We start from the raw sequence: 11,688 nt of genomic DNA, 5'->3' as shown, positions 1-11,688 counted from the left end.
TCTCCTGGGTCACCTCCTCTTCAAGGAAGAGCCTTTCCCAGGCCAGCAGGGACCCCTAGCTCTGGGGGACCCCTGCCCTCCCACCTGCCTACACTGGATAGTGCCCACCCTGTTGGGCTCGAGCTGTGCAGTGACCACCCCCGGACCCTCCCTGGAAGTCCGTCCCTGCAGGCGGAAGTCACCCATGGCTCGTCACTGTTCTCAGGCCCCCTCTCTACCCTGAGCCCCTCAGACCTGCAGCCCAGGGGCTGAGGCTCCTCCGCCCGCTGCCGCCCACCCAGAGACGGGACCGCACAAACCCTGGAGTCGCACAGACCTGCGGGCACGCTCTGGCCCTGGTCACTTGCTGTGTGACGGTGCCCGAGCCCCCTGCCCTCTCTGGGTCTCATCCCCTCCTCTGGCAAGTGGGGCCCTCGCTCGCCCTCCACCGTGGGGCAGGTGGGCCTGGCGGCCGCCTCTGCACACCCTCAAGCCCTGATTTGGGGAGGCCTAAAGAGGAGAGGTGTCCCTGGCCCGCGGAGCCTGGGAACCAGAGCTTCCATCCGTCTGCGTGGGCACAGGCAGGTGACAGCCAAGGCTGAAGGTCAAGGCTGAGGGGGGCTGGCGGGTGGGGGGCACTCACACCACAGTGCACACAACACAGGCAAACCAGAATTGAACCATTTATTTCACAGTTTGGGGCAGTCCCTGGAGCCCCTCTCCAGTCATAAACCACTTTCTGTCGGGAAGAATAACTTAAGTCACAGGAGCGACCTTTGAGAGCTGAGGAGAGCTCGTGGGCGGGCGGCTGGGGTGCGCGGAGGGGCAAAGTCGAATGGGACACCCCACTCCTAGGTTTTCCCTCCCGATGGGGTGGTGATGGCCTGCTTCTCTGGCTCCACCCCCAGCGGAGAGGGCAGAGGGTAGAAGGGGTCTCTGCAGCTCCAGGGGCCCGGGAAGAACCTGGGGCCCTCTGGGAGGCCTTAGTGTTTGAGCCACCTTGGGGGTCAGGGAGCAGCCTGAGTGAGGCCTGAGGCTTCCTAAGCTGGAAGGACACAAAGAGCCAGCAGGCGGGGACAGAGCGGGAGAGAGGCCTGAGGACCAGCCTTACGCAGGAAGCCCCGTGCCCCGCTAGGCCGGGGCTGTGGACACAGAGCCGCCTGGGCCTGGCTCTGCCCCGCCTCCCAGCTGGGCCTGGGGACAGCTGGGGGCCCGGCGGCCTCACGGGGACAGCAGCAGCTGGATGAGCTCCTGGAACTGCTCCCGGTGCTCGTAGATGTAGACCTCAGTCTGCCAGAGGGCGTTGACCAGCACCGTGTCATTGACCTCGTCCAGCATGATGTCTGTCCCCAGCTGGGGACTCAGTCTGTCCGGATCAAGGAGGAGGGGTCACCCCCAGGACACTCGGCCTGGGTAGGGGACAAGGGCTAGGACTGGGGCGGACTCGGGACACACAGCACCTCCTTGGGGAAAGGGAAAGTCCAGGCTGGGGACTGGGGCCAGCAGAGCCCTCACCTGAAGTACTGGATGCCAACCATCTCGCACCAGGCCCGGGCCCGGTCCACGGCCCGCCCGTCCGGATCTGTGCACTGGTGAGAAGCAGCCTCTGTGAGCGTCCAGCACACACCACACACACAGCCCCTGCCTGGGGTCCCCAGGTTCCAGGTTGGCTTAGCCCCCTATCAGCAGAGTGACCTAAGGCAAATCCCCCTTCCTGGGCTGCAGTGACCGTCCCAGCCATGCAGAGGGGCACGGTCTGTGGCTTTGACGGGTGGCTCGGCAGCGCTCAGGGTCAGTGAGCATGGAGGGGCTGAGTGGACAGGCCTCCACCTCCCTGCCCCCTTAGCTTCTGTCCATCTGACATTCTGGGCTTCCACATGGGCTGTGTTTGAAGGAAGAAATCCACAGCTAAAAAATGCTTGAAAATCCCACTGGAGGTGGTCACCGAAGGTCCCTGCCAGCATTGAGACGCTATAGGGGAAGGGGAACGCCTCTGCCCCGAGCTGGCTGAGGAGGGTCAACAGAGCCCTGCCATCCCCATGACACCCAGGGTCCCACGGGAAGCCTCATCCTGGCGCTGAGATCCCGAGGGAAGTGGGCCTGGGGAGGGGCCCATACTCACACATTCCACCACCATCTTGCCCAGTTCCTTGGCCCCAAAAACAGTCTTGGCCAGTTCCCAGGGGCTGCTGGGACGGAAGACGTCCACACAGGTCACAGGCACCTGCGGGGACCTCCCTGTCCCCAAGGAGACGACAACGGAGAGTTTCTTCACCTTGTTGCCCTGACCCTGTTGGGACAGGACAGGTGAGAGGAGGCCTGCCCCACAGATCGGGGGCAACCAGGGGTAAGAGAGGCTCCCTGGGGGATTGTGAAGAGGAGTACAGGCCTCCTGTGGCAGAGGCACAGCCTGTGCTGCCTCTCTTTTGCTTCAGAACAAGTTCTCCTGCCAATCTTCTGGGTGACCTTGGCAACCCACCTACCCAGGCTCCCCATGCACTCAGACGAGTGATGTTTGAGCACCCTTCCCCATCCCCCAGTCTCTCACTGATTCCTTCTTCCTCCAGGAAGCCTGCCCTTCCACATCTGGCCCCTAGAGAGCGCTCGCCTCCCTGCCACCTGCGGTTTCACCAGGGGCTTGGTGATGACCGCAGTGACAACTACAGCCAACAAGGATGCGGCACACTCAAGGTCAGGCGCTGTTCTGAATACTTCACAGATAAGAGGCCACGGAAGCCTCACGACAGTCCCCAGGCAGGTACTATCAACAGTCCTAGGCAGTGGTTGAAGTGAAGCACGGGCAGAGACAGGCCCCAGACCCAGAGGCCCCCACACCACACTGCTTCTCCTAACCTGAGTGGGCCTCGCCCACCTCTGCAGGAAGCTCCTCGGGCTGAGGGCCGCTTCTCTTCCTCACGGTCACTGACTCTGCACTGCCCCATCCCCAAAGGCCTCAGCATGGGCTCCCCTCCTCTGTGAGCCCTTTCTGAGCCCTCATGTCTCTCAGCAGGGGTGATGCTCCTGGGCCCCTGCACAGTTCTCGGTCACGGCACCTAAAGCACCCGGATGGATGTGTCCTTGTTTATGGACTGTCTCCCCTGAATGTGAGCTCCCCAAGCGTGTGTCTCCAGGCCGGGCAGCGCGGCTCGGCCTGTAAACCGGCACATACTGGTGTGCATGCTGTCCTCCCCACAAACAGCACATGCTGTTAATTGATCGTAACACCCTTCACCACCTAGTCCGGAATGGGCCTCAGAATCCCTCTTAGCACAGTGCTTTGGGCAGACACCACCCATCAGGCAGGTTCGAGTGTGACATAAAATTGCTGTTAAGTGCACAAATGAATGAATGCATGAAGAAAAGCCATTTGCTCTCCCAGGAGTCAGCCCAGAGTACAGTCAAGGTTTGCAGAAACAGGAGAGGCCGCTGTGGGCGGTCAGTTCCAGCCCCTCCAACCCGAGGTGGCTCTCACCTTGCGGATCAAGTCCTGGTTGTACTCATGGATCTCCGTCATGGCGTCCAGCGTGGGGTTGTTGGCCAGCAGCCCGCCATCCAGGAAGCGCCCGTTGGGCCGGAAGTAGGTGGGGGCTGCCCCACTGCTCCGGGCTGCCCGCCACACCAGCTGCTCTGCGGGTGGGGGAGGAGGGGGCCCAGTGGCACAAGAGATGTGCGTTTCGGATCTAAGGGTGTGTGTGTGTGTGTGTGTGTGTGTGTGTGCACATGGCACTGTGGGAAGAGGGTGAGGCTGGGGACTCTTCAGAAGCAGGACCGACAGGCCATGCTGTCTGGCCCCGCCATCCTGGTGGAAGGCAGGGTGCAGCCTGCCCGAGGCCTGATGGCTCCCTGGCTCTGCCGACCCTCAGCTGATACCCTTGGGAGGGAAGACCAGGGCAATGGGTGGGATGGTGGTGGGCTGGGGGTGCCTGGCAGCAAGCTTGTGACTCCCACCCACCAACCTGCAGCCTCTCGGGCCAATCGCTTCCCACAGATGCACCAAACATGGTTTTAACCTGAGGGTTGAGGTGGAGGCTTTAGGTTAACGTTCTGGCCAACACGAGGCTCCCGTACACACTCCGGAGCCTCATAATTCCGGAAGAGGTGGAGCTCAGCCGGCTGCCGGTCGGACAGTGTCCCTGTCAGCATCACCCTGGAGAGAAACAAGGAGCAGGACACTGAAGCCACTGACCCATCTGCCCTGGACAATCCACCTTTGGCAATTTTTGTCCAAACCACCGACGCACTAATTCTTAAACTCAGCATTCCTACTTCTGGGAACCCATCCTAAGACACTCCCACATGTGCGGGGAGATAGGCACACACTAGGCTATTAATGGCATTAAATCAAACGACTGGAAACAACTAATGTCCACCAGTGGGACGGTTCATGCTCCGTGGCTCCTCTGCGCAGCGGGGTCTGTGTCGCTGGAGAACGGCTGAGGTATTGCTTCATGTACTGATGGATGGTGAGCGCCAAGATTTATATTTAAGTGGAAAAAGCAAGGTTCAGGACAGTGTGTATAATATGCCACCATTTCTTTAAAAAGAAACCCCCAAAGACCCTATGTACCTATTTGCTTGGTCAGAGGGTAACTCTGGAAGGACCCATGTGCAGAACCTGGCAACAGTGAACTGCCTCTGGGACAGGGGACTGCTTGGGGGCTGCAGCTCCAGGACAGGAGTCGGGGGAGACTTTTCAGCATGTCATCTCTGATACCTAATCAGTGTTCTACCATATGAGTCTACAACCCATTAAAGAAGACTCCTAACTGTCTCAAGAGACTCAGACATCCTTAAATACTGAGGGGAGTGTAGACTGACACAGCCCCCTTGGAAACTAATATGTATTCAGACCTTTACAAATGTCCTGGCTCTTTTTTAAAAAATTTATTTTCTTTCTTTATTTTTGGCTGTGTTGGGTCTTTGTTGCTGCATGAGGGCTTTCTCTATTTGCGGCGAGTGGGGGCTACTCTTCGTTGAGGTGCGCAGGCTTCTTATTGCGGTGGCTTCTCTTGTTCCGGAGCATGGGCTCTAGGCACGCGCGGGCTTCAGTAGTTGTGGCATGCGGGTTCAGTAGTTGTGGCTTGTGGGCTCTAGAGCACAGGCTCAGTAGTTGTGGCGCACAGTCCCAGCCGCTCTGCGGCATGTGCGATCTTCCTGGACCAGGGCTCGAACCTGTGTCCCCTGCACTGGCAGGCAGATTCTTAACCACTACGCTACCAGGGAAGACCTGTCCTGGCTCTTTGATCTGGGAATTCCGTTTTGGAAAGTCCAGCCTAAGGGAATAATCTTGGTTACAATGAAAGCTTTTTGTTTAAGGCTATTCATGCAGTGTAATTTATTACAGTGAAAAGTGAATGCTCTACATGGAAATAATAGGAGGGAGTGCCTAAACAATGGAATGTTTTGCAGCCATTTCAAATTACACTAGCAAGGAGTTGAGACTAACACAGAAAGGTGTTTGTTACAGTGAAAAATATAAAGAAAAGGGAACAAAAACTACTCATGGGAGAAAAAGATTAGTTTTCCACCTCTAAGAATCTTGTGGAAAGGTTATTTGAACATACCTCTCAATGAACAAAAAACTAAATGCTGGAAAAAAATTTTTTTTTGATCTTCAAAGCACAGAAGGGGCTTCCCTGGTGGCGCGGTGGTTGAGAGTCTGCCTGCCGATGCAGGGGACGCGGGTTCGTGCCCCGGTCCAGGAAGATCCCACGTGCTGCGGAGCGGCTGGGCCCGTGAGCCATGGCCGCTGAGCCTGCGCGTCCAGAGCCTGTGCTCTGCAACGGGAGAGGCCACAGCAGTGAGAGGCCCGTGTACCGCAAAAAAAATTTTTTAAAAAGCACAGAAGATTGGGTGATTGGGATTGACATGTATACACTGATGTGTATAAAATTGATGACTAATAAGAACGTGCTGTATAAAAAAATAAATTAAATAAAATTCAAAAAAAAAAGCATAGAAGATCTGATAAGATAGAAAGGAAAGATGAGGGTAAACTCTGAGGATAAGCAAGAACTCACAGAGGTAAATGGAGCACAGACTCATCTCTGACCTGAAGGCAGACACCAAACTATCAATTTGAACTTCCATGCTGATGGCCTCATGGAGCCAGAGGGACAGAAGTCAAAGCCCAGGGTTCACTGAAGGTTAGGGATCTAATGGGAGACCCTCCCCACATTAGATTGTAATCCCAAAGGGCTACCCTCTTGGATAAGGGTAAACCAGAAATAAACCTGCCCCTTTCCCATGCCTGGAGGCTGTGAGTAAAGTTGGCTGGCATTAAACAAAGAAAGGAGAAAAAAAAATCCCTGAAAATGTATAACCACAAACTAACCCTCCTGCAGATCTGTAGTCTAAATTCTCATCACCTGGGGGGAAGTTCCAAAACCTTCATGCCAAGAATTTAGTTACAGTGACCCTAGATGCTACTGTACATGGGTACCTGGAGGACACAACATAAGACACTCTGGAGAAGATACCCTCATTCTAGGCTTCACAGAATCTGCACATATTTCTCAACACTAAGGAATACCACACAGTTCCAAAAGAGGTGGGGGGGGAACGTCAAGAAATAAAACACCATGAATAAAAATAAGCATAAACAACACAAACAGCAAAACATACCTACATAGACAGCAGTTATTTGAATCCTCAAACAAAGACTGTAAAACAGCTATGCTTGGGACTTCCCTGGTGGCACAGTGGTTAAGAATCCGCCTGCCAATGCAGGGGACACGGGTTTGAGCCCTGGTCCAGGAAGATCCCACATGCTGTGGAGCAATTAAGCCCATGCACCACAACTACTGAGCCTGAGCTCTAGAGCCTGCGAACCACAGCTACTGAGCCCGCGTGCCACAACTACTGAAGCCTGTGTGCCTAGAGCCCATGCTCCACAACAAGAGAAGCCACCGCACTGAGAAGCCCCTGCACTGCAATGAAGAGTAGCCCCCGCTTGCAGCAACTAGAGAATGCCCACGTGCAGCAATGAAGACCCAATGCAGCCAAAAATAAATAAATAAAATAAAATTATATAAAAAAAACCCAGCTATGCTTACAATGTTGAAAGACATTAAACACAAGCTTGATAATATTTTCAGGGAGTAGAAAACTATAAGTAATGACCTAGAAGATCTGAAGAAAAAAACAAAGAATACTTCTAGAAATTTAAATAAATAAATAAATAAAAACTCAATGAATAGGTTAAATGGAAAATCAGATAAAGTTAAAGACAGAATTAGTGAATTGGAAAATAGGTAAGAAGAAATTATCCAGAATGCAATGCAGAGAGATAAAATGAAAGAATATACAGGAGAAGTTAAAAGACATGAAAGACAGAAAAGCTCTAACATTTTCAACTGGAGTTCCAGAAGGAGAGGCAAGAGAAAATCAGGCAGAGGCAAGGTTGAACCGATAATGACACAGGCTTCCAGAACTGAAGAAAGACATGAATCCAAAGATTTAAGAAGGCCAACAAATCCCATGCAGGATAAATTAGAAGGAATTCATAACTAGATATATCTTAGTGCAGCTGCAGAGCACCAAAAACAAATAAACCAACACATAAATAAAAGCAGCCAGAGGAAAAAAGACTACTTACTTTCAAAGGAGTAAGAGTTAAATTGAAATTGACTGCAAGTGTAACAATGGATGCTAAAAGGCACAGAATGATATCTTTCTTGTTCTACAAGAAAATCACCAGCCTAGAATTCTATACTCAACAAGAATAAGAGAGAAATAAAAGAATGTTCAACTGATAAGGGTGAAATACAACTAGTTTCAAATGATGAGAGTGAAATAAACTTATTTTCAAACAACTCTGCTAGTGGAGAATTCACTACCAGCAGACCATCTCTATGGGAAAGGCAAAAGAAGGTACTTTAGGCAGGAGGAAGGTGGTCACAGGAAAGACTGTAAAGCAAAGAAGTGATACACATGTATACATACACACACACATGCGCATACTCATACACATACACACATGCATGAGCTGGAGCCAGCTCACACTGGCTTGTGAGAACCTATTGCTAAATCTCACGAGCTGGTTGTTAAACTGTTGGTAGCTTGAAATCAGCCACGGTGGGGGTATTTACGCCATGGGAATTGGCAAACACTAAAAACCAGGATTTTATCCCCCTAGAGATCTGGTTTCCCAGCTCACCACTAGATAAATATAAATAAACATCAACTTCAAAAAACAATATCTTGTGAGGTTTTAAAAAAACAAGATAGATTTAAAATTCAGAAAAGTAATTATTGGGTTGGCCAAAAAGTTCGTTTGGGTTTTCCCATAAGATGGCGTGGACCTAGAGACTGTCATACAAGTGAAGTAACTCAGAAAGAGGAAAACAAATAACGTATATTAACGCATATATGTGGAATCTAGAAAAATGGTACAGATGAACCGGTTTGCAAAGCAGAATATAGATACAGATGTAGAGAACAAATGTATGTACACCAAGGGGGGAAAGCGGGGGGTGGGTGGTGGTGGTGGGATGAACTGGGAGATTGGGATTGACAATCACTGATATGTATAAAATGGATAACTAATAAGAACCTGCAGTATAAAAAATAAATAAAATAAAATTCAAAAAATAAAAAGAATGATTTGTGCCGTCCAAATTCTTCTGCAATTTTCTTTAAAAAAAAAAATCCTTGATTATCTGAGGGGGGATAATGGTATCAGTTAAATTTAGACTTCTATAATATGCACTAAAAAAAAAGACAACAGAAATGAGTGCATAAATTTCAAACTACTGGGTTGGGGCCGGAATGTAATGATTAAAACTATTTAGTAAATCCCAAAGAAGGCAAGAAACACGGAACAAAATAGGATCGCATATGTCGTCCCCCAAATATGAGTAATTATTTAAGTATAAATGGACCAGCCACATAAACTATTAGATTAACTATATGAAGGCTCTGATAGCCAAACCAATCAGCTAAAACAGACTTAACTAATTAAATAACTTAAATATATTACTATGCAATAAAAATCTATAAATACACTAAATGCACAGATCAGATAAAGAACAAGTCCAACTATAGGCTATTTACAAGAGAGACATGTAAAACATAGGGATCAAGAAGGCTGAATTAAAGCACGAGCACAGACACACCACATGCAGATATAACCAGTGAAGGCTAGGATAACTATATTAATATCAGACAAAGTCAAGGCAAAAAGTATTCTGAGAGGGCTTCCCTGGTGGCGCAGTGGTTGAGAGTCCGCCTGCCGATGCAGGGGACACGGGTTCGTGCCCCGGTCCGGGAAGATCCCACATGCCGCGGAGCGGCTGGGCCCGTGAGCCATGGCCGCTGAGCCTATGCGTCCGGAGCCTGTGCTCCGCAGCGGGAGAGGCCACAACAGTGAGAGGCCCGTGTACAGCAAAAAAAAAAAAAAAAAAAGAATAAAAATAACAGGTATGTAAGACTGCTATAGATAAAATTATCAAACTGTACTGACAAACTTTCAACAAATGGAATGTTTTGCTATGTTCCCTAATTGGAAGACTTGGTGTTTTAAGATGTCAATTCTCCCCTAAATAAGCTCACAGAAAACTCCTATATATATAATAGATAAACAACAAGATCCTACTGTAGAGCACAAGGAACTATATTCAATATCCTATAATCAACCGTAATGGAAAAGAGTATGAAAAAGAATACATGTGTGTGTGTATAACTGAATCGCTTTGCTGTACACCAGAAACACAATATTGTAAATCAAATATACTTCAATAAGAAAAAAATAAAGCATACAGATTCAATATAATCACAACCAAAATCCCAACAGGATTTGCTTTTCTGTAGAATCTGACAGTCTGATTCTACAATCTCTATGGAAGCGCAAATAGCAACAAGTAACCCACATCTTATACGGCACTTCTACGTGCTAGGTGCTTTTTACGTGCTTTATAAACACAACTTTTTTACTTCTCGTGTAAGCCCCAGGAAGCAGGCAGTATATTATTCCCATTTTCGAGAAAAGGAAACTTCAAGGTACATGCTCTTAACTACTTCTCTAAAGGGCCTCCAACAATAGTCCTGAAGAAGGACAAGGTGGGAAGCCCTGCTATAAACTTGCTATAAACACTGCAGAATAAGGGCTCCGTGGTCAAAAACACACCCAAGAAGGACCCTGGACCCACTAGGAAGCAAGGCCTGCGATGTGGAGGGAAAGACAGACTTTTAACAGATGAGGCTGGGGAAACTGGTTATTCATGGGGAAAACAGGAAATTGGATTTCTCCTGATACAAAAATCAACTCCAGGTTGATAAAAGACCTAAACGTGATAGGCAGATGGAGGGAGCTTCCCGACCTGAGACCCAGGAAAGCAGCTCTGTGCCTCCAGTTACGGAAGCACAAATCATAATAAGGAAAACATTTCTAAATTCTGGTGCATTAAGAACATCCGCTCGGGCTTCCCTGGTGGCGCAGTGGTTGAGAGTCCGCCTGCCGATGCAGGGGACGTGGGTTCGTGCCCCGGTCCGGGAACCTGTGCTCCGCAACGGGAGAGGCCACAGCAGTGAGAGGCCCGTGTACCGGGAAAAAAAAAAAAAAGAACATCTGCTCATCAACAAAACACCATAAGGAGAGTGAAGACAAGCCTAGAGTGGGAGAAGAAATCCATCAAAGGACTAGTTTTCAAAATATAAAAAAGAGAATTAAGAAGCCTCATAACCCCCAACACACAACCCAATTGTGCCCAAAATGTGTAAAACACTTGAATAGGAACTTTATAAAAGAGGAAATGCAGATGGTCTCTAAACATATGAAAAGGTGTTCAACCTCACTAGTAATCAGGAAGATGAAAATTCCAATCAACAGAGACAGTATCTTTCACCCCAGATTTATAAAGACAAAAACGTTATAAAGCTAAATTGGTTTGACAATAACCAATGTTAGCAAGAATGCAGAGTGCCAGGAACTCTCAAACATGGCTAATGGGAGTGGAAATAGAAACCACCACTTTGGAAAACAGCTGGGCAGAATCTAAGGGTTGAGGCCAAGCAGACTTGGCAGCTCTACTCCTACGCATGTGCCCCACGGGGTCTTCTGATAAGTCCCAAGATGTCCACTGCAGACTCAAGAGGCCCAAACGGAACGACCCAAGTGCCCGTTGAAGGTATCTGGAGAAATAAGCCATTGGGGGCATAGTCATATGAGCCGTGAGAATGAACGAAGTACAGCTTCACCCAACAGTAGGGACCATGCTGACTAATGCGGCATTGACAGAAGGAAGGATAACACACAAAAGGATTCCATCCAAGCCCAGAGACAGGCAGGACCGGAACCGTGCTCAGGGCTGCATTCAGGTGCCGAAACCAGACAGAGAGTCCAGGAAATCCGGGTTGCAGGAGAATGGTTACCTCCGTGGGAGGTGGAGGGAAGCAGGAGCTATGACGGGGGCCGGCACACACTCAAGGGGCTTTTGGACTTGGCTGGTGGTCATATCTGGGTTTCTGCTTTAGAATTATTCATGGAACTGTTTAATGTCCTTTTCTAAATGTATGTTCTATTTCACCACAGAAAAGAAAAAAAAATGTCTAGGATAAAATATACAAAAAATGTTTTTCAAAACATTAACTTTTGGTTAATAAATCATGGATATTTTCCTCTTCTTTTTACTTTCCAAAACTTCCAAATTTTCTTAAAAAACTATGTGTTATTATTAAATGGAAAAAAAAAAGCTTTACTATGAAAAGAAA

General features: G+C 49.2%; 1 protein-coding gene across 6 annotated transcripts in view; it reads right to left on the bottom strand.

The window, feature by feature from the left end:
* Positions 1-648: 648 nt before the first annotated feature.
* Positions 649-11,688, bottom strand: part of PLA2G6 (phospholipase A2 group VI) — a 49,884-nt gene continuing 38,844 nt past the window's right edge. For 5 of the 6 annotated variants that reach the window (XM_060165169.1, XM_060165168.1, XM_060165167.1 and 2 more), the window contains 5 exons: positions 3,990-4,126; positions 3,452-3,606; positions 2,102-2,269; positions 1,495-1,568; positions 649-1,345 (listed from right to left, as the gene is read on the bottom strand). In XM_060165169.1, coding sequence (XP_060021152.1) covers positions 1,201-1,345; positions 1,495-1,568; positions 2,102-2,269; positions 3,452-3,606; positions 3,990-4,126 — 679 coding nt within the window. In that variant the 3' untranslated portion in view covers positions 649-1,200. Of the gene's footprint in view, positions 1,389-1,494; positions 1,569-2,101; positions 2,270-3,451; positions 3,607-3,989; positions 4,127-11,688 lie in introns of all 6 variants that reach the window. The other variant, XM_060165171.1, reaches the window with a different exon arrangement.

Source organism: Lagenorhynchus albirostris, chromosome 11 (assembly GCF_949774975.1).
Source record: "Lagenorhynchus albirostris chromosome 11, mLagAlb1.1, whole genome shotgun sequence".
NCBI lineage: Eukaryota > Metazoa > Chordata > Mammalia > Artiodactyla > Delphinidae > Lagenorhynchus > Lagenorhynchus albirostris.
The sequence above is the reverse complement of the archived record's forward strand: the minus strand, read 5'-3'. Positions and strand labels throughout refer to the sequence as shown.